Source organism: Camellia sinensis, chromosome 2 (assembly GCF_055761805.1).
Source record: "Camellia sinensis isolate YWXY chromosome 2, ASM5576180v1, whole genome shotgun sequence".
Taxonomy (NCBI): Eukaryota; Viridiplantae; Streptophyta; class Magnoliopsida; order Ericales; family Theaceae; genus Camellia; species Camellia sinensis.
This window is the reverse complement of record NC_138962.1, coordinates 28,777,414-28,805,307: the sequence shown is the minus strand read 5'-3', so window position 1 is coordinate 28,805,307 and position 27,894 is coordinate 28,777,414. Positions and strand designations below refer to the sequence as shown.

The 27,894-nt window shown below is 33.5% G+C and overlaps 3 protein-coding genes and 1 long non-coding RNA gene across 10 annotated transcripts in view; 3 read left to right on the top strand and 1 right to left on the bottom strand.

The window, feature by feature from the left end:
• The window catches only part of LOC114301272 (uncharacterized), a 42,982-nt gene extending 40,407 nt beyond the window's left edge, over positions 1–2,575 (top strand). For 4 of the 7 annotated variants that reach the window (XR_014350298.1, XR_014350297.1, XM_028246203.2 and 1 more), the window contains 3 exons: positions 849–1,026; positions 1,886–1,968; positions 2,062–2,575. Coding sequence is in view for 2 of the 7 variants with exons in the window: in XM_028246203.2 (XP_028102004.2) it covers positions 849–1,026; positions 1,886–1,968; positions 2,062–2,184 (384 nt within the window). In the remaining 5 variants the exon portion in view is untranslated. Of the gene's footprint in view, positions 1–848; positions 1,027–1,814; positions 1,969–2,061 lie in introns of those variants that run through there. The other 3 variants (XR_014350296.1, XR_014350295.1, XM_082905089.1) reach the window with 2 other exon arrangements.
• A 1,445-nt stretch (positions 2,576–4,020) lies between these two features.
• On the top strand, positions 4,021–17,560 carry LOC114301318 (uncharacterized). The gene is made up of 11 exons (XM_082905095.1): positions 4,021–7,065; positions 8,936–9,839; positions 10,096–10,181; positions 10,413–10,560; positions 10,644–10,712; positions 10,821–10,866; positions 14,122–14,201; positions 14,708–14,843; positions 15,827–16,004; positions 16,889–16,971; positions 17,065–17,560. Exons 1-7 carry the CDS (start codon positions 7,034–7,036, stop codon positions 14,133–14,135), a joined length of 1,299 nt encoding a protein of 432 aa, XP_082761221.1. The 5' UTR covers positions 4,021–7,033; the 3' UTR covers positions 14,136–14,201; positions 14,708–14,843; positions 15,827–16,004; positions 16,889–16,971; positions 17,065–17,560.
• A 570-nt stretch (positions 17,561–18,130) lies between these two features.
• LOC114301293 (uncharacterized) lies at positions 18,131–20,544 on the bottom strand. Its single transcript, XM_028246251.2, has 4 exons — positions 20,390–20,544; positions 19,501–19,817; positions 18,934–19,041; positions 18,131–18,583 (listed from the first exon to the last, which is right to left on the bottom strand). The coding sequence occupies exons 2-4, from the start codon at positions 19,798–19,800 to the stop codon at positions 18,275–18,277; spliced, it is 717 nt and encodes a 238-aa protein (XP_028102052.2). The 5' UTR covers positions 19,801–19,817; positions 20,390–20,544; the 3' UTR covers positions 18,131–18,274.
• On the top strand, positions 20,518–22,599 carry LOC114301294 (uncharacterized). The gene is made up of 2 exons (XR_014350293.1): positions 20,518–20,684; positions 22,188–22,599. It is a non-coding gene; the product is annotated as an uncharacterized LOC114301294 (long non-coding RNA).
• The last annotated feature ends 5,295 nt before the right edge of the window (positions 22,600–27,894 follow it).

Sequence of the window (27,894 nt, the reverse complement as noted above, 5' to 3'; positions counted from 1 at the left end):
TGGCCTACTTGCCTTGGGCTGCTTGGGGCCAATGTTGGGCCACGTTGAGGCACTTCCAAGGGCCACTCTTGAGCACTCAGTTGGTCACACCACCACGAGCAAAACGTCACGGAGTAGGCCTTTCAAGGCAACCCGTGACACAGTGCCAAGCGTCAGTTAAAGCTGAGCCTTCTTGAGGGTCATCCAGAACCCAATTGGGGCCTAAAACTCTTAGCTGTCTATTTATTGATTGAACTTTGGGAAGAGTTTTGGTATGTTGGAGTCTATTAACCCATCACTTTGATTTCTTCACTTCTTGGTTTGTTTGGTTTGGTTGTTGGTGGTGGTTGTTTTCAATTGAATGTGAGTTTCATCCAATGTTATATGAACGTATTTAAACAATGGTTGAACCCTAAGACCTTGTATGCAATAGCACGGTGTCTTTTACAGTTCATATTAACTTTTGAGTTGTATTTGTTTGTGTAGATATGTAGTCTACTTTTTGCTTGCATCCAAATTAAGGACAAAGTTGGCTAATTTACCACCCTATGCATAATTAGGATAAAATTCCTTTTGTGTGCACTGTAATGTCTTTTCCTATTTATCTCCAATCAACATTGCAGACTTTATTTTATTTCAACCAACCTAGCTTGTAGTGGCATTTGAGTGAATTCACTTTTGTTCACATTTCACAGAAATTACAATGACTTTCATGGGGCATATCCTATTATCATTTCTCAAGTTTGGCATGTACTTTTCTATGTTTTGTTATGTTAGTACCTTTGGTGCAGTTGATTGTGAAAGTGCAAGAATGAACAAAGAATAACATCAAATATTTTGCTTCTTCTAATAATGGATTTCTTTGTCAGGTTCTTTGGCCCGATGGCACATTCTTTCTGAGATTAAATAGTCATACTGAAATAGATGATTGTGAACCTCATCAGCGATCTTTTCAAACTACAAGGAGTAGGGCCTCTAAACTTGGTTCTTTTGAGCAGCAGCTTGAGGCTGCTCGTAGAGCTAGTGATATCAAGAAAATGATCTTCAGTAAGTTTTTCCTTCTTTTTCTCTTCCCTATCTTTTCCTTTTCTTTTTGGTCTTGGTACATCTTTGATAAGTATGTATTCTTTTATGTTTGGGATGGTTTTTCTCTGTTTGCAAGGCAATGATTAATGTTTACCTATTTTTGTATAAATGTATGGTATACCGTATATGATATAGGGTGCCTATCTATTTCCTTTGTACTGAAATAAGAAGAAGAAAGGATATAGGCTGCCCATACATTATGTTCTGAAAACCTTGGTCTCTGACTGTCATGCGCCTGGTTTATCTGTGCTTGTAATAAATAAATAAAAAATGTCACTTTTTGGTTAGTAGAAGCAAGTCACAGAAATGTTCCACTTCCCTTTCGTCCATATTATATATACATGTACATATATACGTACATCTTTTTGGCATTTGTTTATTACAATAGCCTCAGCAAACTACCTCATTTATGTATTATACTGTAATAATGTTGATGTCTCAATGTTACAGTGACTTGGATGTTTCAACCCCGTCTGTTGTGTTGGCTTGATTTAAATTTCATGAAGCTTAATAAATTAATGGATTTAACGTGTTGGTCTTTTTAACCAAAATATGAATAGAATGGTGCATATCTTTATTTTTTTTTTATAAAGATTACATGAGATCACCAAAAAAGATTTAAAAAAAAAAAGTAGTAGGTGACTTTCTCAAGCGACGTTGGCCCGGATCTTGGTAGTAGATTTTCTGCAAATAATTAGGATCTTATGCCACTTTTTTAGTTTAATTTTACTGGTCATCATGTTTTCTAGATTCTTGTGTGAATTGGATACAATGGTCCTGGATAGGAACATAATTAGCAACCTACCTCGTTCTTCCTCAGATGGAGCTCCAACTGCTCTCGTCAGCTTGATTGGGCATAAGCAGTATCACCGTACCGCAAGAGATATATATTATTTCCTTCAGGTAAAACCCTTCTGTAATCCCTGTGATTTATTTTCATCATTCAAATGATATTTGTGACCAAGAAGTATCGGCTGACTTACTGTGAATTTGCAGTCTACAATCTGTTTGAAGCAACTAGCATATGGAATACTTGAACTGGTACTCGTTTCAGTTTTCCCTGAGCTGCGGGACCTTGTGCTGGATATTCATCAGAAGATGCACACCCAGCCGGAATAGCAATAGTTTCCATTTTTCTTCACACTTATCCATTATTCATTCCTAGAGTGGATAGTTAATTTCCTGATAACACTGAGGGTCAAAAGATGAATTCGTCCAAGATTGGCAAGATAACCTGACTCGGATATTCATTGCCCTTTGACTGCTTTGTGGTGATATTCTTTTCCTCAAGGAAGGGAGAAATGAGATTCTGATAAATGTACAAAAATCGCTTCTAGGATGCGGGAAATAGTTTTTCTGTATCCCTCTCTTCTAACTGTACAGGAATGGACAATTAGAATTTGTATAGGAAGTCCTCTTGCTGAAAATACTGATTTACTTGAACAACACACCCTTTGATGGGAATTTTGTATTGATTTTTTTTGGAAATTACAACCAGTGCTGGTCTCTCTATTCGTTCCTCATGTTAGTAATTTTTCTTTTTTTGAAAAAAAGAAATAAAAATGTCGGATTGCTTTTATTTATGACATTTCAAAAAACTCGAGATATTATGTAATACCTCTTTAGTTTCCGTAACCAATATCTGCTGCTACCAACCCTTGAACACCTGATCTATGGTTTTCACATGGCTTGAGAACCACACAGCAGTTGCCAAGGTTCCATGAATGGGTTGGTGTTGATTACCTCCATCTGTTTACTTTTACTGCAATATCTTTCTTTACTTTGTTTTGTTTTTTGTATATTTTTTATAAACATACTTTGTTGTTGTGTTTTTGAATTATGTGATAGGAGCAACTGATGTGATTATAAAAAGTTTGTAAAATTTTTTGATTTGTACAACACTATTCTTTTATATACCATTAGGTGGAATGGGTTTTTGAAAGTTGAGGCGAAATATGCTATCTGTAGAAGTTCACTATGCACGAGCATAATCTTTTTATTGGATATCAGCAAATACTCTTTTATTGGAGATCAACGATTAGCAATTCTAACAAAGAGACCTATTGAACGTGGTGTCAGTTATGCAAATCAGTGCCAAATTTTATGTAACACATGCTTAACAAAGCATACATAAAACTGATCCCTTAAAATTAGCAAAACTGCATTCGTTCTTACATGAAGGCGAGCAATAGCATTGTATGAACAAATCAGACATTGAAACTTAAAAAAGGTTGCTAAATGGGCCGGTGAGAGTTTTGCGTAGATTGGAGTACAGGGCGAGGAGAGAGTATTGGCGTAGATTAGCAACCTCATACCAAGAATTGAGGACCTCCTCGTTCTTGTTGGTGCCTGAGAAAGCCAACTGTATGCCTAGGTTGCAGTCAACAGCACCACCATTGCCTATGCAGTTTGAAGTTGGAATTGCACAGTCTGTATGGTTTAGGCAAACTAAAGACTTCCCAGTGCATGAGGCACACCCAAACTTCTTCCAATACAAGTTTTGAAGAGTGCCCTTTTGGAATTCAAGCACCTGTCATGGAACAACATAAATAACTAACTTCAATACTGTAGTATGCAAAAATTATTAGGTGGCTTGGCAAATCAAGCATGGCCGTCAGGGCGTGTTAAAGCATTTTCAGAATATATTTGTATATATATGTTTTTTGATTATTTTGAAAAGTTGAATATTGTTATTGTTGTCTGAATTAAGAGAGAGGTATGACTATTGAGTTTGAAACCAAAGAGTTATGACCATTAGGTTTAAATTCATTTGTGCATAACATAGTCGGACAACAATTATTAAGACATGGCTTGATTGTATCTTGGAGGTAGATTTGTTGTAACTTGCTTACACATCAGATTTGACTGAATTGGTCTTACCAGAGTAAAGCTAGTTACTGTGTTTGTCATATCTGCAACAAAGATGGGCACTGATCTTGCTGTATATTGCCGCCCTGCAAAAGCCACCATATACCCACCTGCCATATTCTGCATATATATATTCATAAAAATCACAAAAGAAATTAATTACATTTTCTTTCAATTCATTAAAATGATTCGAACTTTATTGGAAACATAGAACAAATAATTAAAAGATGACTAGTTCATGAAATTCATGGAGATTATCATGGCAGCCAAACAAAAATTTTCATTTCTAGAGATAAAATCATCCAACATTAAAGAAATTTGAACTTCATTGGAAACATAATTTTTTTCAAAATTATAATTTAAAAAATTTATGTGTTCTTAGCACAACTGTTAAAAAATAGAAAAAAGATCATAGAAAAACTTCAACAAAGACTAGTTCAATCAAGTCTGTGAAACTTGTTGAAAATTTTTCAAGTATATTGTCTTGCAACCAAACAAGTTTTCCAAATTCTGGAGATAAAATCATCAACAAACTCAGAAATTTAGGCTATAACAAGTACATACCGGATTGAATTGGGTGCCATTGAGGGTGAGGAGAGAAATCTCATCCACCTTAGGCCTGAACATGGCAAGTTGAAAGTGCTGCTAGCGAGGAGAAGACGACGATCACAAAGTGAAAGCTAAGTCTCATTGAAAATGAAGGACTCTTTTGTCGAGAAAGCAAGACCGAAGGTAAAACCATCATATCTCTGAACTTTTGCATCTAAACAAGGATCAAATACATGATTTGTGTCCCATGCTTTGGCTTGGATCATCATCAATGTCATTATCGCAATGTGTGTTACCATAATTGCCCTCACCATGGCAGGTAATCTTCTTCATTGAAAAAAAAAAAAAAAAATGGGAAAAAATAAAACACACAAAGAAATCATGCATTTGAAAAGAAAAAGAAAAAAGAAAAAGGAAAATGATATGGAAGTTTGATGTTTGTAAAGGAAGAACAATCAAATAATAATTAGGAAAGTTCAAGAAAAAAAAAAAGACAAGGAAAAAACAATGTTTGGAGCGTTTTCATCACAACCCAAATCAAGAATTTACAATAACCTGAACAAAACCACAATGAAGAACTCAACCATGTAATATAAATAGCAAAATCATATGCATATATATATTGAAAATGTTACATATCATCATTGTTAGGTTGAATTAAAAAAGGTTGACCTAGATAAAAAATTATTCAAAACATAGCATGAACATGAATATGAAACTAAAAAAATTCTTAAAAAGAAAAGGAAAGAAAATTGAAACCCTAGATATAGAATATACCCAGTAAATCAATCCTAAGACCCCATTGAACTCACCACAACTGGAAAATTACTAGCGATCGCCTTTCCAAATGCTTTAATGTTCTTTAACCTCTACAAAACTTTTCTTAAATTAATAATCACCCTTGATTTCTTTTTATTGATTAGAAATAGAGAGAGGGGACAAGGTTAAGAAATTAATTGAGGTGGGTTTAAGAGATTTAATAAAATTGATGATTTGATTTTCTATGTTGTTTGATTCGAAATTGTAATTGTGAAAGCAATTTGTTGGGTTTTTTTTCTGTTTCTTACCTATGAAGAAACTGCAGGGAAATTGAAGGACCCGAGGGCATGTGAAATGGTTATTCCGGCAAGCCACTTGGATCTTGTCTTAGGAACGGTTATGGAAGTTGATGAAAACATTTAAGTTCATATTTACTAAAATACCCTACCTCTGAGGTTATGTTTGCTTCAATGATTTAGAGAGGAATTAAAAAAGGCAAAGGAAAAATGTAGCTAAAATATGAATAAATTATATCAACTTTTCACTTAGTTTCATACATTTTTTCCCTTTCTGTTTTTAAATTTCTTTTCAAATTCATTAATCAAACACTGGCTAAAGAAAGATTTTGACTCGGCCTTAGTAATGAGCCAAGTCTATCCAACACTAAGAGCTTATTTGGGAATTAATTTTGGTAGTGATTTTTTAATTTCTTTTTTAAAAAAAAACATGTAAAAATTAAAAAAAAAATAATTTAACAATTTATAATAACTTTTAATTTTTAAATTAAAATATTTAGTTTCAAACATAACCTAAAACTTAAGGCATAGGTCCATAAATTTTGACTGATCAATAGGTAAGGCTTGGGTCAACCCATCCAAAAACATAAACACTACTCATGGACTTAAAAGTGTGGGCTTATAAGATTAGTGAAAGGCTTAGCCCTAATCAGACCTAAATTCAAGTTTTTTTTTTATTATTATTTTTATAATTTATTGAGAAAAAGAGAAGAAAAAAAATTATAATAAAAAATTTTGGATTTTTTTGGATCGGTTTAATGGATTGGGGAGCAATCCAACTCTTTGACAGAGGCTAACTCATATTTGGGGTGGCCTAACACGCCCATCCTCGAGCTCGGCCCACATTGTGGGTTTTGTTTTTTTTTTTTTTGGAAGTGGCATATCTACGTATTATGAAAAATGATATAAAAGTTTATTTTTTAAATTCATTTTTTAGATTCAATGATGTGTCAAAATGATGATTAGTGGATAATTAAAGAATATTTAATTATCAACCAATCATTTTCTTGACACATCATTATCAAAATGAGTCTAACTTTTATACCTAAATAGGAATGCTTGATACCATGGTATCTCATTTATTAAAAAAATGTATTATTATTATTTAGAAAGTATAAAATGAATTCGGTGATACTTTATTCCCTTTCATAACCATTTCGAAGAAAGAATTATAATATTAAATATTTTTTTCACATTTATGAGCACCTAATCTATAAAATGGGTATTTGAGATTTATAGATTGCTAAAATCTACAGTTTTTATCAAAGGAGCGTCACCTTGCATTGATTTCTCCCGAGTGTGAGTACAAGGTGTGAGTGTTCTTATGAAAAATGTAAACTTATTGATTTTATTGTTAGCATGCCTTCTGATGCTTTTATTTGCTACAGGTTCTTCAGCAACTTATAGGTGGGTTGTTAGCTGTAGTGCTGAGGCCACAAGAAGCTCAATGTCCCCTGGTTCGGTGCATTGCTCGAGAGCTTGTAACTTGCTTGGTAATGCTACCTATTATGGATTTTGCAAGCCCTTGGTGAGTTCTTTTAGGACTTCATTTGTTTTTTCATGCAGTGTTTTATGGCTACCCTGTTGCTCATAAGTATATATTCCTCTGAATGTTTTATACTGTACATGGTCTAATTTGAGAGACTTAAATGTGAAAACGAAAAATCTAATAGCTGTGAAAAATTCTTATATCTTCTCCTTGTTTCTGCTTTGAATATCTCATGTTTATATAGGATAGTATACACAGGTAGGTTGCTCCCCTCTTTTGGTGCCTTTGAGGTTATTATTTTTCTCTTCTTAAATAAAAATGTTGTCTCCCAAGTTTTTCTGATGTAGAAACAATTCCCTAGTGTGATGTATTCAAAAAAAAAATTGTTGTACTCAGTCAAATGTAATTTAGGTTTATGAAACAATTAGAAATATTTGGGAAACGGTCATGAGTTCTCTACTTCTGCAGTTAGGTCACTTAATAATTCATTATTGGAAAATCATATTGTTAAAAAAAGTCTTATTAGATATATATATATATATATTTTGTGGTACATCAGGCATATGGTTATGCAAATCTAACATTCTAACTCTAAGGATGTACCTGTTGTGATAAAAATAGGATCAAGGTACTAGTTACAACTTACAAGAAGCAACCCTAAAAATAGCAATATTTTACAAGGTCAAGCTATTTCCAAGTTTCCAACATAATCCTAAATGGAAGGAACAGCCATTTGGTTGAGGACTTGAATGTTCATTTGTTGAATGGGGAATTCGATCAATTGACCCTGAAAAGAAATTTTGAATGGTTTGCTTTAGTGAGTGAAACTGCAATGACCTATAAGACACTGTCAATACACTTAAAAATATTCCACTAGTTGATTTTAGTAAGAAGTTGGAATATTCTTGTCCTTTACTTCCTCAGAACCACAAAGGAGATATCTTATCCCTGCTGCATTCACCTGCCTATCTTTTAAAGCTCGAAGCAAGAAACTATGTGGCATTCATGATTTTACATAATTTCCTAATACCAACTTGATCAATGATGGAAACCATCGAATAGTATCTGGCTTGAGGGAAATCCAAGAAAGAACTTTTTTTTACTATTGTTGGGATGGAATTATACGCACCTTTTTGAGCACAGTGATTAGTAAAAGTAGGACCATCTGAATTTTGGTGGGAATCAAAGCTTAGAAATGCTTCGTTTCAAAAAGGGATTTGTAAATGTCTGGAATGTCTGGATGTTTTCCCCCTTTTCAGTCAAAATTACTAAATAAGCAAAAAGTAGCCAAAGTTATGTTTGTAAACTGTAATATTGTGACCCTTTTATTGTAACTCAAATCTTTGACCACATATATGTACTTGCTAGCATCCCTCGTGTCAAATGTATGCTTGTTGCCTGTTCTGTTTTCAGTCTGTATTGGCATTTAGTGGCTACTTTCATAGCCAAAAGGGCTTCATCAACAGCCCCCTTTCCTCTGCATGAGACTCTCAAATGTATTCTTCTTGTGTGTTCCTCTGTAATTGAAATTTGCAGCATTCCTTATTGTTTTTCAAATGGGGGTTGCCATTCCCACAGCGAAAGAGGCTCCGTCAACAAATTCCCTTCCCCTAATGGGTCCCAAATGTGTAGAAGTGGACTTAGATGTATGGGGTGAGGGGACTGTGGATGCTGCCCTTCTAGCTATAATTAATCTCTCTGTGGTGCTCTTTTGTTTATACAACTTCCAGATAAGTTCTTATGATCTTGGCAGAGGCATACATGCTTTAATTTCACATTATTTTTTTCACCTTTGTGAGGTTGTGTAAATGCAACTGTTTTTAGTCTAAATATGCATTACATTAATTATTTAGCTTTTCCCTAAATGTGAGAAATCAACTATTTTGACTGAACAATTACTTCTCTCCAGGTATGTTATTGAGTTGATTGAGTGTATTTTGCTTGCTATTAAAGATTATGTGAGCAAAGCAGGGGACAGCCAGTCACCTAATGTAGTGGGTCATACCAGTGGTCATGCTGTTGCTGCAGATGCCATACAACATGAATCTACTCCTAGGAAGAATTCATCTTCTAACAATCAAGGGAATGACCTGATGATGTCAAGATCCGACAATCAGAAAGAGATTCCCCTGGATGCTTCAGAAAATTTGTACTCTCATTTATTTGGTGAAGAACCTACACAGTCGCGGCCTGCTGACTGGGCACGGATATTGGAGGCAGCAACCCAAAGGAGAACGGAGGTTCTGACGCCAGAAAATCTTGAAAACATGTGGACTAAAGGAAGGAATTATAAAAAGAAAATTAAGAAGGTTTCTGCAGGAGGACTTCAGGATCCTTCTGCCAAGGGTTCAGCAAGTAACAATGCTGAACCTACAAAAAATTTGGGGAAGGAAATGTCAAGCCACAGGTCTGTAATTTCTTCTACAACAGAAGATAAAACTGTAGTGCAGTTATCATCAGGATTGCATATAGAGACTCGACCAAGTGATGGGAAGAACAAGGTGGTACATTTATCTCATGGTCTAAACAAGCAACAATCTTTTGGGGGAACACGTCTTGTTGATGAATTGAAGGCTACCACTTCTCTTACTGACATTGGGAATAAAGGTGTACTTAAGAGATCAAACAGCACTTCTGCTTTAAATATTCAATCTAGTATGGAAAAAGCATTCCCAAGTGAGGGTGGTGGGTCCATTATTTCAGAGTTCTATAGCCCAGACTTTGGAAGGCATGATGATATTCGTAATGCTAAGAGTGTTTCAGATATGGTGTTACGCAATGAAGGAGTCCACACTCCCAAGCTTCGGTGCCGGGTAAACTTTCCCTCTTCCATTTTCTTCTTTTAATTTTCAAGGAAATGTTGCAAGGTGTACAAACATGTTGGCCAGTACTGTAAAGAGAACCCATATAAATGCAGGATCTAAAGGGCATTTTTATATGCCTTTGTATATAGTTGTCATCCTTGCCTGGATTTGTATCGTTTATGGTTGTCACACTTGCCTTGAATCCAGTTTGATTCTTCTTTTTTGAATTGCATCACCAGCTTATGATGCTATGTAATGTCTACAGGTTATAGGAGCATACTTTGAGAAACTTGGGTCAAATTCATTTGCAGTTTACTCAATTACAGTGACAGATGCAGATGAAAACATGTGGTTTGTGAAAAGTTCTTTTTCTTAACTCAATCATTAATACGAACAAATTACTAGGCTATCCATGCACATGCACATGTTTCTATAGTCATTGGCCCTAATGCTAATTAAAGTTGTTTTTATCCTTTATTTCATGAAGAAAGTGCCTGAAGCTTTTAGATCAGCATTGGTCATTCCAAATCCCCTATACATTCACAGTTTTTTTTTCTTCTTATTTTTTTGATATTTTGTCAGCAGATATAGGAATTTTGAGAGATTACATCGTCACCTTAAGGACATTCCTAATTATACATTACATTTGCCTCCCAAAAGGATACTTTCCTCTAGCACTGAGGATACTTTTGTTCATCAGCGCTGCATTCAGCTGGACAAATATCTGAGAGTATAATTTATCCCTCATCTGCAAATCCCCTATAAATGTTCCTCTCCATATTCTTGTTATCTTGATTATGCTGCATTTCCCAGGATCTGCTGTCGATAGCTAATGTTGCTGAACAACATGAAGTGTGGGACTTTTTGAGTGCTTCCTCAAAGGTTTGCATTTCTTTGAGACACAAGACTTAGTTTGGTTTGGTTTAATAAATACTACTCTCTTATCACATTTTTTGTCCTAGTCTAGTAATTGTTTTATTGTTGATGAAGAATTACTCTTTTGGAAGTTCATCTTCAGCGATGAAAACCCTGGCAGGTATTTAGCTTCCCTTCCTGGCTGAATTTTCATCCTTGCTTCTTATATGTTTCGATTCTATTTGTCCGTATGTGGTATTTTGTGGAAAAATAAATGAATATCTGTTTTTGAACACTGCTCGTTGTTTATTATGAAATTAATTTAGTGGTAGGCACATTCATTCACAAACTTGATATTGAACCAGAACTGAAGAACATTTGGCAATTTTTACCAAGTTACTTTATGTTAGTGAAGGTCCTTTCTTTCCAGATAATCAGGGCTTGTATAAATAATGTTCTGCATTACAATAGAGTTCAGAAACAATTTGACAGTGAAGAATTACATTAGTGTGTCAGGAAACTCGTAACTCATTAACCTTGTGGCTCATCAAGAACATTGCAACGCAAATAAACATCTTCCATAATAAAACATACACAAAACCAAATGAACAATTATTTGTAAGATGGTTTCATAGCTAAAAATAAACAATGTACAATACATTTTAAATGAAAAGCCAATAAGATAATTCAAAGTAATTCGTCGTTCAAATCGATGGTTCGATATTCAGATGGTTCAATGATTTGATTCACAAAACCCAAGTCTTAATGACTACGGTCACTTAGCCCGTGACAAGACCCAGAACCACACATAGGCCGGTGGTAAAGTCCAAAAGAAACTAGTTTCTGTGCCAATAAATAACTCCCATTGGCTAGGGTCCAAATCATAGTCAGACTAGAGTGATGTTTAAAATTCAAACAATATACAACTTTCAAATAAAATATTCGATATTTTTAGAATAAACATTTGGTACAATTTTCAGAATAGTTTCACAAAATATTCAAATAACTTTCACAATAATATTCGATGTTGTTTTATACTTGACCCATATTTTATTTTAAGAGAACATGAAGGCTATAAATAAATATTTATAATTTTAAACGATTCAGTAGGAATAAAAATGAACCAACAGTGATAAAGGGTTACTTACCTCAAACAGCTAAAATAATATTTCTCAAGCTAATCTCAAATTACCAAGATCCACCTCAATCTCTCAAACCTAATAAAATATTACACCACATAAACAATTATTATGTGCACCCATCTTTCTCTTCTTGTAACAACAATAGAATAAATTAACCCAATCGCCTATTAGGAACTCCCACAATTTAGCATCAAAACAAAGCCATTACGGCTTCGGAAATTCTCAACCCATATTATTCTATTATTGTTTATATACATGTAAAAATTTGTAATTGCTTGTAGTCAATCTTGTATCCCACAAACACACCACCATTAAACCTAACCTATCACATATTAATCTCAAAATATGAACCACCCAAACGGAATGCAAAATACACTTTAAAATTGAGCAAAATCGAGAACCCCAACATAGATTACATCAATATAATTATTTAATCATATATGCCCATAAAATCATCTATTGATATATTAACACTAAAATCATAGATAGGAATACAATAAAATAAATCTTACCTAAGTGATGAATAAAGCAAAACCACCACTCTTATGAATCCTCCCTCTTCCTTGGATTTGGTTTCTTTTCTTTAATTTTAAACTTTTCCAAACCCTTGCTTGCTGCCTACTCCTTTAACTCTTCCAAACCCTTTCCGCAGCACGAGCCTCTCTTTGTTTTTGTTTTTGTTTTTGTTTTTTCTTTTTTCTCTAAGACTAAAAGCCACGGCAGTTGGCTTACTTAACCTAATATTCTTTTCTTTTTCCAAAATTGCAAAATTACCCACCCATGTTATAGAAATAATAATGTCATCTCATAATTAATTCCTTGATATTACTAAGTGACGCATATAAATTAATTTAATTACCAATCTATCCAAAAATAATAATATACAAAACTTGGGTTTTATAGAAAAGTTGATGCATATTTATTTCTTTGCGAACAATTGAAGATTATTGCCATTTTAGCCTCTTTCTCTCTCTCTCTATGTGGATAGGTAATGGCCATTTTATCTCTTGAGTAAGATCTAGTGAAAAAAGAAGATAAAAAGTGACATCTTGGACTTAGATTGGAGAAGTTAAATTGAATTGTTGATCCTATCAGGTGTAATTAATTGATTCCCTCTAAACATGGTAAACATGTTGGTCTATGATGAGATTTCATGTTAAAGGATTAACATGTGTTTTTCTTCATAACTTGTTGAACCAATATTGAACATAACTCATGGGCATATGAACAGTTAATAGTTCCGGGAGATTCCTCAAAGGAGAATAAACAGTTTTTTTTTATTTTATTTAGCTCAATGGCTAAAATAGGGGTGCCCTTTGGCAGTTTTATCTGGGCAGTGGATGCTGATGAAGATGGAAGAGAATTTCTATCTGGGAGTGGCCTACTTTGGTTTCTGAAATAGAATATTCATCAGTTCTTAAACAGTATTTTTCTACACAAGAATTGATTAGGGATGCCACTATAGACAAAACGAAGATGAGAATGGAATTAGTAGAAGTAAGCTTTTAGCTTGCAGGAGAACCTATTGATTTTGGGATCTATATCATGGGTATTTAATAGGTTTTTATGGGTTACCAATCGACCGAGGGATTCCAACTCTTATTAGAGTTAGAATTACGTAGATGAACCAAGTTTTATATACTTTTTTCTCAGCTTTGAAGCCTAATTGGGATTGTATGATACAATTGTAACATTAAGTAAGGCATAATGTAGATTGGGCGTGTTGCTGGGCTTATTCTTCTACTTCTTTTCATCTTTGATTTTTTGCACTGTTTAGGCCTTTTACCCTGGAAATCATATGTTATTAAGCTTGATAACCTATCTTTTTATCCATCCATATCAGACAAAAGTAAGTTAATAACTGAATACAAGCTCCTATTATTGTTCACATGTACCACTCTTGGGCGTTGTTCACAGCCCATAACAGCCTCCAAAATTTTAGTTTTTTCTCATCTATTTTAAGCTCCTAACCCTTACCTCTTTTACACAATGGTGGAAAGCTCTAAAGCCCCATACCTTTAGAAGCCTTTAATAACAACGAAAACCTACTATTGTCACCCTAAAACTTTTACTGGCACCCTATATCAATTGTGGTAAAAATAGCTTGTCGGTGAGTCTTCATTGTTCTTGTCATATGTCAGCTATTGCGAAGGTGGACTCTTAGGTATATGAAAGGAAAGAAACTGTAATCAACCTGTTTATAGAAAAATATTTTGTTTGGCTTGCTTACTTAGTTCTTGGATGCCAGTACTTTCGTGTTGTCTAAACTTCTGTTGGTGCTTATTTCCTTGCAGTGGACACCACCTAATGTAAGCTTACCTGTGTTGAATTTAGTTGATAAGATGTTTCAGCTAAAGAGAAAAGGCTGGCTAAGGTAAGCTAGACTTTTCCTTACATGATTACTTGCATGTTTTCTTCATAATTTGAAAATCAAAAATTGCTTGGGAATTATCATAATTCATTGTTAGTGTTTTTATTTATTTATTTATATTTAAAATTTTATATCTGGTGTGTGATGCTGCTTTTTATTTTGTTAGAACAGAAATTTGTTGCTGTATATTTTGTTGCTCAATCTTCACAAGTGGAGGCCTAGATTTGAAACTTATTTTCTTGCAGTAGACACCCCCTAGCAGAGTGGTTTTTAATATATATATATATATATATATTTTTTTTGGGCTCAATGCTCAAAGCCAGATGTCACACAATCATGGCATAGAGGTTCCCATTAGTTTCAACCTGTTTTATCCCTTATGATTTGAGCAAGGTGGATTGATTGATCTGTGTGGAAGATTATGTGAAATGTGATCATGTGATCATGCTTTAACATGTTTCATCAGCATCCAGCCTCAAAGATTTTTTTATTTTTATTTAAATGTGCAGAAGGCAGGTCTTCTGGATATCAAAGCAAATATTGCAGTTAATGATGGAAGACGCTATTGATGACTGGCTCCTGGGGCAAATTCAGCGGCTCCGGAGAGATGATGTTACTGCTCAAGGGATTCGGTGGGTCCAAGATGTAAGGACTGATCAATTTTTTTAACATCTTTATTTTACTGAAATCGTTTAATTGGTGAGGCAAGATCTGATTTATGGTGCTGTGCGAAATTTCATTATATTCCAAGCTTTAAATGAATATGGCAACACCAAAGATCGCATTCTATAATCTGTTTTATCTTGGTTTTTGACATCTGTTGCATCAAACTTGTGTCTGTCTGTTTCTTTTGGATGAACATATTTCATCCCAGGCATTTTTGTCACTAGGGGCGTAGATTGGCAGTGCCAAGGTCAGTTCAAGCTGAGCCTTCTTGAGGGTCATCCAGAACCCAATTGGGGCCTAAAACTCTTACCTGTCTATTTATTGATTGAACTTTGGGATGACTTTTGGTATGTTGGAGTCTATTAACCCATCACTTTGATTTCTTCACTTCTTGTTTTGTTTGGTTTGGTTGGTGGTGGTGGTTGTTTTCAATTGAATGTGAGTTTCATCCAGTGTTATATGAACGTATTTAAACAATGGTTGAAACCTAAGACCATGTATGCAATAGCACGGTGTCTTTTACAGTTCATATTAACTTTTGAGTTGTACTTGTTTGTGTAGATATGTAGTCTCCTTTTTGCTCGCATCCAAATTAAGGATAAATTTGGCTAATTTACCACCCTATGCATAATTAGGATAAAATTCCTTTTGTGTGCACTGTAATGCCTTTTTCTTATTTATCTCCAATCAACATTGCAGACTTCATTTTATTTTAACCAACCTAGCTTGTAGTGGCATTTCTTCCCAAAAAAAGAAATGTGAATTCACTTTTGTTCACACTTCACAGAAATTACAATGACTTGCATGGGTCATATCCTATTATCATTTCTCAAGTTTGGCATGTACTTTTCTGTGTTTTGTTATGTTAGTACCTTTGGTGCAGTTGATTGTGAAAGTGCAAGAATGGACAAAGAATCAACGTCAAATATTTTGCTTCTTCTAATAATGGATTTCTTTGTCAGGTTCTTTGGCCCGATGGCACATTCTTTCTGAGATTAAATAGTCATACTGAAATAGATGATTGTGAACCTCATCAGCGATCTTTTCAAACTACAAGGAGTAGGGCCTCTAAACTTGGTTCTTTTGAGCAGCAGCTTGAGGCTGCTCATAGAGCTAGTGATATCAAGAAAATGATCTTCAGTAAGTTTTTCCTTCTTTTTCTCTTCCCTATCTTTTCCTTTTCGTTTTGGTCTTGGTACATCTTTGATAAGTATGTATTCTTTTATGTTTGGGATGGTTTTTCTCTGTTTGCTAGGCACTGATTAATGTTTACCTATTTTTGTATAAATGTATGGTATACCACATATGATATAGGGTGCCTATCTATTTCCTTTCGACTGAAAAAAAAAGGAAGAAAAAAGAAAGGATATAGGCTGCCCATACATTATGTTCTGAAAACCTTGGTCTCTGACTGTCATGTGCTTGGTTTATCTGTGCTTGTAATAAATAAATAAAAAATGTCACTTTTGGGTTAGTAGAAGCAAGTCACAGAAATGTTCCACTTCCCTTTCGTCCATATTATATATACATATACATATGTACGTACATCTTTTTGGCATTTGTTTATTACAATAGCCTCAGCAAACTACCTCATTTATGAATTATACTGTAATAATGTTGATGTCTCAATGTTACAGTGACTTGGATGTTTCAACCCGTCTTTGTGTTGGCTTGATTTAAATTTCATGATGTTTAATAAATTAATGGATTTAATGTGTTGGGCTTTTTAACCAAAATATGGAATAGAATGGTGCATATCTTCTTTTTTTTTTTCTTTTTTCTTTTTTTATAAAGATTACATGAGATCACCTAAAAAGATTTAAAAAAAAAAAAAAGTAGTAGGTGACTTTCTCAAGCGACATTGGCCTGGATCTTGGTAGCAGATTTTCTGCAAATAATTAGGATCTTATGCCACTTTTTTAGTTTAATTTTACTGGTCATCATGTTTTCTAGATTCTTGTGTGAATTGGATACAAGGGTCCTGGATAGGAACACAATTAACAACCTATCTCGTTCTTCCTCAGATGGAGCTCCAACTGCTCTCGTCAGCTTGATTGGGCATAAGCAGTATCACCGCACCGCAGGAGATATATATTATTTCCTTCAGGTAAAACCCTTCTCTAATCCCTGTGATTTATTTTCATCATTCAAATGATATTTGTGACCATGAAGTATCGGCTGGCTTACTGTGAATTTGCAGTCTACAATCTGTTTGAAGCAACTAGCATATGGAATACTTGAACTGGTACTCGTTTCAGTTTTCCCTGAGCTGCGGGACCTTGTGCTGGATATTCATCAGAAGATGCACACCCAACCCGAATAGCAAGAGTTTCCATTTTTCTTCACACTTATTCATCATTCGTTCCGAGTGTGGATAGTTAATTTCCCGATAACCCCGAGGGTCAAAAGATGCATTCGTCCAAGATTGCCAAGATAACTTGACTCGGATATTCATTGCCCTTTGACTGCTTTGTGGTGATATTCTTTTCCTCGAGGAAGGGAGAAATGGGATTCTGATAAATGTACAAAAATTGCTTCTAGGATGCGGGAAATAGTTTTTCTGTATCCCTCTCTTCTAACTGCACAGGAATGGACAATTAGAATTTGTATAGGAAGTCCTCTGGCTGAAAATACTGATTTACTTGTATTGTTTTTTTTTTTATGGTTGCTGAATAAAACCAGTGTTGGTCTCTCTATTTGTTCCCCATGTCAGTAATTTTTCTTTTTTTGAAAAAAAGAAATAAAAATGTTGGATTGCTTTTATTTATGACATTTCAAAAAATCGAGATATTAAGTAATACCTCTTTAGTTTCTGTAACCAATATCTGCTGCTACCAACCCTTGAACACCTGACCTATGGCTTTCACATGGCTTGAGAACCACACAGCAGCTGCCAGGGTTCCATGAATGGGTTGGTGTTGATTAACTCCATCTGTTTACTTTTACTGCAATATCCTTCTTTACTTTGTTTTGTTTTTTGTTTTGTTTTTTTTTTTTAACATACTTTGTTGTTGTGTTTTTGAATTATGTGACAGGAACAACTGATGTGATTATAAAAAGTTTGTGAACTTTGTTGATTTGTACAACATTATTCTTTTATACACTATTACATGGAATGGGTTTTTGAAAGTTGAGGCGAAATATCCTATTTGTAGAAGTTCATTATGCACGAGCATAATCTTTTTATTGGATATCAGCAAATAAACTTTTATTGGAGATCAACGATTAACAGTTCTAACAAAGAGACCTATTGAACGTGGTGAAAGTTATGCAAATCAGTGCCAAATTTTATGTAACACATGCTTAACAAAGCATACATAAAACTGATCCCTCAAATTTATCAAAACTGCATTTGTTCTTACATGAAGGCAAGCAATATCGTAGTGTATGAACAAATCACACATTGAAACTTAAAAAGGGTTGCTAAATGGGCCGGTGAGAGTTTCGCGTAGATTGGAGTACAGGGCAACGAGAGAGTATTGGCGGAGATTAGCAACCTCATACCAAGAATTGAGGACCTCCTCGTTCTTGTCGGTGCCTGAGAAAGCCAACTGTATGCCTAGGTTGCAGTCAACAGCACTACCACTGCCTTTGCAGTTTGAAGTTGGAATTGCACAGTCTGTATGGTTTAGGCAAACTACAGACTTCCCAGTGCATGTGGCACACCCAAACTTCTTCCAATACAAGTTTTGAAGAGTGCCCTTTTGGAATTCAAGCACCTGTCATGGAACAACATAAATAACTAACTTCAATACTGTAGTATAAAAAAACTATTAGGTGGCTTGGCAAATCAAGCATGGCCGTCAGGGCGTGTTAAAGCATTATTAGAATATATTTGTATATATATGTTTTTTGATTATTTTGAAAAGTTGAATATTGTTATTGTTGTCTGAATTAAGAGAGAGGTATGACTATTGAGTTTGAAACCAAAGAGTTATGACCATTAGGTTTAAATTCATTTGTGCATAACATAGTCGGACAACAATTATTAAGACATGGCTTGATTGTATCTTGGAGGTAAATTTGTTGTAACTTGCTTACACATCAGATTTGACTGAATTGGTCTTACCAGAGTAAAGCTAGTTACTGTGTTTGTCATATCTGCAACGAAGATGGGCACTGATCTTGCTGCATATTGCCGCCCTGCAAACGCCACCATATACCCACCCGCCATATTCTACATATATATATATATATATATATATATTCATAAAAATCACAAAAGAAATTAATTACATTTTCTTTCAATTCATTAAAATGATTCGAATTTTATTAGAAACACAGAACAAATAATTAAAAGATGACTAGTTCATGAAATTCATGGAGATTATCATGGCAGCCAACAAAAATTTTCATTTCTAGAGATAAAATCATCCAACATTAAAGAAATTTGAACTTTATTGGAAACATAATTTTTTTCAAAATAATAATTTAAAAATTTTATGTGTTCTTAGCACAACTGTTAAAAAATAGAAAAAAGATCATAGAAAAACTTCAACAAAGACTAGTTCAATCAAGTCTGGGAAATTTGTTGAAATTTTTTCAAGTATATTGTCTTGCAACCAGACAAGTTTTCTAAATTATGGAGATAAAATCATCAACAAACTCAGAAATTTAGGCGATAACAAGTACATACCGGATTGAATTGGGTGCCATTGAGGGTTAGGAGAGAAATCTCATCCACCTTAGGCCTGAACATGGCAAGTTGAGCAGTGCTGCCAGCGAGGAGAAGACGGCGATCACAAGGTGAAAGCTGAGTCTCGTTGAAAATGAAGGACTCTTTTGTCGAGAAAGCAAGACCGAAGGTAAAACCATCATGTCTTTGAACTTTTGCATCTAAACAAGGATCAAATACATGATTTGTGTCCCATGCTTTGGCTTGGATCATCATCAATGTCATTATCGCAATGTGTGTTACCATAATTGCCCTCGCCATGGCAGGTAATCTTCTTCCTTGAAAAAAAAAAAAAATGGAAAAAAATAAAACACACAAAGAAATCATGCATTTGAAAAGGAGAAAAAAAAGAAAGAAAGAGGAAAATGATACAGAAGTTTGATGTTTGTAAAGGAAGAACAATCAAATAATAATTAGGAAAGTTCAAGAAAAAAAAAAAAAAAAGGAAAAAACAATGTTTGGAGCAATTTCATCACAACCCAAATCAAGAATTTACAATAACCCGAACAAAACCACAATGAAGAACTCAACCATGTAATATAAATAGCAAAATCATATGGATATATATATATATATATATTGAAAATGTTACATATCATTATCGTTTGGTTGAATTAAAAAAGGTTAACCCAAATCAAAAAATTATTCAAAACATAACATGAACATGAACATGAAACTACAAAAATTCTTAAAAAGAAAAGGAAAAAAAGGTTGACCCAAATCAAAAAATTATTCAAAACATAACATGAACATGAAACTGAAAAAATTCTTAAAAAAAAAGAAAAAAAAACTGAAACCCTAATTTTAGAATATACCTAATAAATGAATCCTAAGACCTCATTAAACTCACCACAACCGGGAAATTACTGGCGCCTTTCTAGATGCTTTAATGCTCTCTAAGAGCAACTCCAAGAAAAGAGGTATATTGAGCTATTTTAGCTAATATTACCCTAATATTGTCACTCCAATGGGCTGGCTAAATGGCCCCCTATTTTCCCTCGTCCCTTCTCCGCTGGCTTCAATTGGAGAGTGATTGAAGGCTCTCCAAACACGTCTCTCCCGCGAAATCGATCTGCTCCTTCAGCGCGAAATCGATCTTCTCCTTCAGCGCTGTGCAACTCCCTCCCTCTGACCTCTTCCTCAAGGTATGGATCCTTTTATCTCTCTGTCTTCTCCTTCTATGCAACTCATAAACCCTCTCTCTCTCTCTCACTCTCTCTCTATCTTCAACTCTTCCCCTCCCATATCTGCGAAACCCAAAATTGAAACCCCTATCTGTGTTCATTCTCTGCATGTTCTTTGCTTTGTTTTTCACATGTATGCATCTGAGATTGGTAGTCTTGTATGTTGTTGCCACAGTTGTTTAGATTCATGTATGTGAAAACATTGCTGATTTTAATTGGTTTAAATATTTTTTTTGGTGCTAAATTCAATTATCTTAAGACGCCAATTTGATGGGTTTTGGGAAAGATCAAATTGGGTTTGTTTTCCTTATATCAGTTCTTTGATTTGCAGGTTATGTTTATGTGTTTTATTTGGGTTTTGAGAATAATTTCTGTGAAATTTTGAGGTGGTGTTACCCTGTTCCCTTGAATATAGATAATGTTTAGTTTATGAATTTTACTTTCAATGATCAGCAATCAGGACATAGAGATAAAATTAGTTTATGAATCAGGACCTGCAAATCATTGGTCAGCAATTTGAATGTTTTTAGTATATGAAATAGGTCAGACATAATATTATTAGTTTTTTGTTTTTTGTTTATGTCATAAACTTTCAATGTTTATGTCCTGAATTTCATAAACTAATGTTGGCCATGTAACCTGCAAATCATTGGTCAGCGATATCCTTGAATAAAATTTTTGTAACAATTGTCTAGTTGAAGAGGCTGTCCTGATTGGTAAATTTTACTTTCACTGATCAATGTTAGTCTTTGATGTGTTCCTATTGTTTAGAATTTTCATCTTTTCAGAAATCCTAATGATCAGAAGGTTAATGAGTTGACTTCGTTGTTACTTTTACTTGATGGTGTTTCCTAGAGGACTGTTGTGTTAATTAGAGAGTGAAGAATATCCGTTCTTTGGGTCTTTTTCTTGTAAATCTTTCTTTGATAGAATCATTGATGATCCTAATGTACGACTTTTTAAGCCTCATAACAATTTTGGATGCATATGTGCCTCTTAAACTCAAAATTTTTGTTTGGTCTTTGGCTCATAATAAGATCAATAGTAGGAATGTAAACATTCTGAACGCGAGACAAACAATAAAGTTGAGGTAACAAATGATATTAAAAAATCATCCCTGGTCCAAATGAACCACCCAAAACAACTATTTCTCCCATTTCCTGAATGAAACAAATTAAATCATAGAACAAATCCAACAATTGAGAAATGCATTGCCAAGGAGCACATGAATTTTTCTAGTTCATCACTTTAGAATCCCACCTGTTGGCTTGAAGCCTGTACTTATTTTTAATGATAGAATACCAGTAAGAGTCTTGTTCCATGTAGTTGAGGGCTGCCTGTTGGTGTGGTTCCTGGACTGTTTCATTTGGTGTGTATGGTCTGCTTTAATCTGATGGCTGTTTTTGGGTCTGCTATAATCTGAGGGCTATTTTTGGTCTGTGTCTGATGTGTTCTGGTTTGTAGTGGCTGCTGTTTTGGTGTTCTGGGTGGATTTTAGGTGACCTGGGATGATCTGGTACATTGGTGGTGAATGGGTTACACTGGTGAATGGGTCTTATTAGCATAAGGTTCCCCTGCTGTCTTTGTATCTGTTGTTGCAAGCCCTACTGCTGCTGCTGTTCCTCGGCTGCTGGTTTTGTCAGCTTTGGTGTTTTTGTGTTTTCTGTGTATTTGTTGGTACCACACTAACATAGACAAAATAGATACAATACTCTTCCCTCTTTCATTTTTTTAAACATTTCGGATCATATTTTTTTCTTTTTTTAGATAGAACATTTCGGATCATATTAAAATGCCTCACAGTTCAAAAAAAAAAAAAAAAAAAAAAAACGTAAATAAATTTACAAGTGTGCAAGGTAGAAATTCTTATGACAAATCAAGCCTGTTTTCCAATCAATGGAAATAAATTCAAAAATTTTGGAATAAAATAAAAATACACGTATAGGAATCACTCTTGATTTCTTTTTGTTGATCAGAAACCGAGGGAGGGACAAATTATAAGAATTTAATCAAGGTGGGTTTAAGAGATTTAATAAAATTGATGATTTGATTTTCTATGTTGTTTGATTCGAAATTGTAATTGTGAAAGCACTTTGTTGGTTTCTTTTTTTTTTTTTTTTTTTTTTTTTTTTTTTTTTTGTTTTCTGACCTGTGAAGAAACTGTAGGGGAATTGAAGGACTCGAGGGCACGCAAAACGGTTGTTTCGGCAGGCCACTTGGATCTTGTCCTAGATCCAAGGAACGGTTATGGAAGTTGATGAAAATATTTAAGTTTATATTTACTAAAATACCCTCCCTCTAAGGTTATGTTTGCTTCAATAATTTAGGGAGAGATTAGAAAAGGTAAAGGAAAAATGTAGGTAAAATATGAATAAATTATAACTTTTCACTTAGTTTCATATATTTTTTTCCTTTTTGTTTTTAAATTTCTTTCCAAATTCATAAATCAAGTCTGTCCAACACTAAGAGCTTATTTGGGAATTAATTTTGTTAGTGACTTTTTAATTTTTTTTATATAAAAAAAAACATGTAAAAAAAATAAATAAATAATTTAACAATTGATAATGACTTTTTAATTTTTAAATTAAAATATTTAGTTCCAAACATAGCCTAAAACTCAAGGCGTAGGTTCATAAATTTTGACTAATCAATAGGTAAGGTTTGGGTCAAGCCATCCTGAAACCTAAACTCTACTCGTGGACTTAAAAGTGTGGGCTTATGAGATTAGTGAAAGGCTTAGCCCTAATCAGACCTAAATTCAAGTTTTTTATTTTTTATTTTTTTATTTTTTTTTATTTTTTTACTTTTATAATTTATTTACAAAAAGAGGGAAAAAAATTATATTTCAAAATTTTGGATTTTTTTGGATCGGTTTAATGGATTGGGGAGCAATCCAACCCTTTGACAGAGGCTAACTCATATTTGGGGTGGCCTAACACGGCCCATCCTCGAGCTCGCCCAAATTGTGGGTTTTGGTTTTTGTTTTTGAAGTGGCATACGCATGTATTATTAAAGAAAAAAAGGAAGAGGAAAATGATATGGAAGTTTGATGTTTGTAAAGGAAGAACAATCAAATAATAATTAGGAAAGTTCAAGAAAAGGAAAAAACAATGTTTGGAGTGTTTTCATCACAACCAAATCAAGAACTTACAATAACCTCGACAAAACCACAATGAAGAACTCAACCATGTAATATAAATAGCAAAATCATATGCATATACATATATTGAAAATGTTACATATCATCATCATTAGGTTGAATTAAAAAAGGTTGACCCGATTAAAAAAATTAATCAAAACATAACATGAACATGAAACTGTTGAGAGTCATCACTAACTCTCCTCACTCTCTAGAATCTTCTCTTTAGCATATTCTAGAAGTTTCCACATGAATCTAGAATACTCCGGAAAGATCTAGAAGATTCTGAAAAGACTTAAGAAATCCGGAAGATTCTAGAATAACCTAGAAGATTCCGGAACGTTAGAGAAGCTTGTAGAAATCTGGAAGGTTCTAGAATATTATAGAAGTATAGAAAATGCTATTATATACTAGAATAGTTTAGAGAGTTCTAGAATATTGGAAAGCATGAGTATATGCTAGAATATTCTAGAGGGTTAATAATAGCCCTTGGATCAAAATGATCCTAGCCATCCATTGGGGTAGTGGATGACACAACAATCAAGAGTGGAAACAAGTGCTGTGATTCCAAAATTAAGGTGTCCTTAAGAGTTTTCTGGTATATTTGAGTGTATCTTTGCATCTAAATAAAGACTCACTTTTGTATAGCTGTTGTGTTCTAACTCAACAGAAACTGCAAAATTTCTTTAAAAGAAAGGGAAAGAAAATTGAAACCCTAGATTCAAAATATATCCAATAAATCAATGCTAAGACCCCATTGGCGATTGCCTTTTCAAATGCTTTAATGTTCTTTAACCTCAACAAAACCTTTCTTAAATTAATAATCACTCTTGATTTCTTTTTGTTGATCAGAAACAGGGAGAGGGGAAAAGTATAAGAAATTAATCGAGGCGGGTTTAAGAGATTTAATAAAATTGATGATTTGGTTTTCTATGTTGTTTGATTTGAAATTGTAATTGTGAAAGTAATTTGTTGGGGTTTTTTTTTTTTTTTTTACCTGTAAGGGAATTGAAGGACCCGAGGGCACGCGAAACGATTATTCCGATAGGCCACTTGAAGAAGTTGATGAAAATATTTAAGTTCATATTTACTAAAATACCCTCCCTCTAGGGTTATGTTTGCTTCAATGATTTAGGGCGAGGGCGCGCGAAACGGTTATTCGGGTAGGGCATTTGTATCTTGTCCTAGGAATGGTTATGGAAGTTGATGAAAATATTTAAGTTCATATTTACTAAAATACCCTCCCTCTAAGGTTATGTTTGCTTCAATGATTTAGGGAGGGATTAAAAAAGATAAAGGAAAAATGTAGGTAAAATATGAATAAATTATATCAACTTTTCACTTAGTTTCATACATTTTTTTCCTTTTTGACTCGGCTTTAGTAATAAGCCAAGTCTATCCAACACTAAGAGCTTATTTGAGAATTAATTTTGGTAGTGATTTTTTAATTTCTTTTTTTTTAAAAAAAACATGTAAAAATAAAAAAAATCATTTAACAATTTATAATAACTTTTTAATTTTTAAATTAAAATATTTAGTTCCAAACATAACCTAAAACTTAAGGCATAGGTTCATAAATTTTGACTGATCAATAGGTAAGGCTTGGGTCAACCCATCCTGAAACCTGAACTCTACTCATGGACTTAGAAGTGTGGGCTTATAAGATTAGTGCAAGGCTTTTTTGCAAAAACCCTGTGTTGGTTTTTTACAAAGCTGTGGATTGGTTTTCACAAAACTGTAGGTCGCTTTTTGCAAAAATCAGGGTCGGATTTTCACAAACTGTAGGCCATATTTGGGTAATAGGAGGTTTGTAAGAAACAATTAAACGTTGGGGGATTCTATTTGAATCCAAAATATATTTCAGTACGTATAATTTAAATTCATAAATTTTAATTTCTATTATAATTTAATATGAATTTAGTGATAAGGATAATACATATTAAACTCTAAAATATATATTTTTTCTTTTTATGGTACATCCTAATCAGTTATTCGTATCTTCTTCCCGAATAGATTGAAGTTTTTTTTTTTTTCTTCTTCTTCTTCTTCCTCCCTTAAAACACCAATCCACGCTACCAAAACTCACTATTATTATCAATATTATTATTTTTTATTATTTTGAAACCCCAAACCCTAGAAAAAAGTTTGAACAAAATCAAATAATGAATGAGAGTAATACTAAAAATAGTTTTTTGAAGCAACCCATAAAAAAAAAGGTAAGTATTCATATAAAAGGGTTTCATAATTTTTGTAGAATACCATCAATTATTTTTTATTTCATTTTTTTGACAAAAATTAAAGGACCTAGTAATTAAATTAACAATAACATATTATTGAAGCTATTTTTATTGTCATTTAAATAGTACATTATTTGAAAACTACTTTTTCTTGTTAGTGCTAGATGCTTATGTGCTTATAAGTTTGGTATTTACTTTTTCGCGAGCATTCTTGTAGATAATTTATAATGTAAAAGTTTTTTTTTTCTGTATTGAAAAGTTTTATAATGTTTATGTAAAAGTTTGGTTTCCCCCCTCCCCCTATATTTATAATGTTTATGTGATTATAAGTTTGGTTTATATATATATATATATATATATATTTGAGAATTATTTTTTGTATTGAAAACATTTGAAATAATTTAGTTTTTTTAGTTTGTTTATTATTTTATTATTTGGGTTTACCTTGAGGGTAATTTCGGAAAAATAATAGGGTGTAATAAGGATAAAATAAAATTTTAAATAATTAAACAGGGTGTACTTAAAAATTAAGAGTACTTAATAATTTAGTGGGTGTAAATAAAATTCCCCTGAAACGTTTCACTTGTTTTTGTTTCATTGGCCCAATTCTGTTCTAATTTGATGTACTTGATAGAATATGTTTTGTATGGGGACTTACCTTTGGCCGTATAATGAGTTTCAATATAATATTTATTTTTTGATATAAATTTATATGGTGATTTTCTTTTTTAAGTTTCCTGATATGAAGATTTTATAGCATAAAAAACACTCAATATTTTCATAATATCTAAGGTCACTTAATATCAATCCAGAGAAAATTCGATCCAGAGAATTTGTCTGGACAAATCACAGAGAAAATTCCAAATTTCTCTAGACGAACACCAAATTTCTCTGAACATATCACCAACACCAAATTTCTTTGGACACATCACAGAGAAATTTTACACATCTCCAACACCAAATTTCTCTGGAAGAGAATTTAAGAAAGAGCACAGATTATGATATATTACCACCACAGAAGAAGAGTTGACGAAAAACCTAACCCATCAAGTAAATTGAGAGAGAAAGAATTCTTCCAAAACAGCTTTCAAAAAGTACCCATAGATATCTAGGAAAGCTCTGATCAACAATGGCCTTTTTTAATTGAAAAATGTTTCAAACCCCCTTTCCCTCCCACCCTCCTTGACCCATTTCCCTCCCATTGGCCAGTTTTTCTTTTTTTCCTTCTCCTCCAATCATCAACCGCCACGTGTGTGTAGGGGGTGGTGGAGGTGGTGATTGAAGGAGGTCTCTATCAATGCTGTTTTTAATTTTCCTTTCAACAAAAGAATACATGCAGAACAATTGTAAATTTGAATGTAAACAGCGAAAGAATTGAAAATTTAAATTTTAAAATAAAAGAATTGGACAGTTATATAGAAACAATAAAGGTATTAAAAAAATGCATGACATAAGTTCACACCAAGTGAGCTGTGTGCTTTATATAATGGTATAAACGTATAGATAATAATATAGCTATTCACACCTCCCGTGAGTGTTTTAATTTTCAAAAAGTGCTTTAATTTTCAAAAATACTCTTCACATCCCATAAGTGCTGCATCCATTAATTATTGAACAATTTTCCTCATTTATCAAACTGCCCAAAATAATTAAATAATTTTCCCCATTCATCAAATTACCCCTCAATCATCAAAGAATTCAAAATTTACAATACAAAATTACAAACACGTAGCATTTACACCAGTCACTAGTTCATACATTACACATGTATGTATTTTCAACACTTGGCAACACG

Bases quoted from the DNA above. Each gene is read 5' to 3' on its own strand.
- LOC114301318 (XM_082905095.1), top strand. From the start codon at position 7,034: ATGCTACCTATTATGGATTTTGCAAGCCCTTG. The intron at 10,182-10,412 runs GTTTGTGAAAAG...ATATTTTGTCAG, and splicing joins GATGCAGATGAAAACATGTG to CAGATATAGGAATTTTGAGA. The intron at 10,561-10,643 runs GTATAATTTATC...TGCATTTCCCAG, and splicing joins AGCTGGACAAATATCTGAGA to GATCTGCTGTCGATAGCTAA.
- LOC114301293 (XM_028246251.2), bottom strand. From the start codon at position 19,800: ATGGCGAGGGCAATTATGGTAACACACATTGCGATAATGACATTGATG. The intron at 19,042-19,500 runs GTATGTACTTGT...ATATATATGTAG, and splicing joins ATGGCACCCAATTCAATCCG to AATATGGCGGGTGGGTATAT. The intron at 18,584-18,933 runs GTAAGACCAATT...GTTCCATGACAG, and splicing joins CAGTAACTAGCTTTACTCTG to GTGCTTGAATTCCAAAAGGG.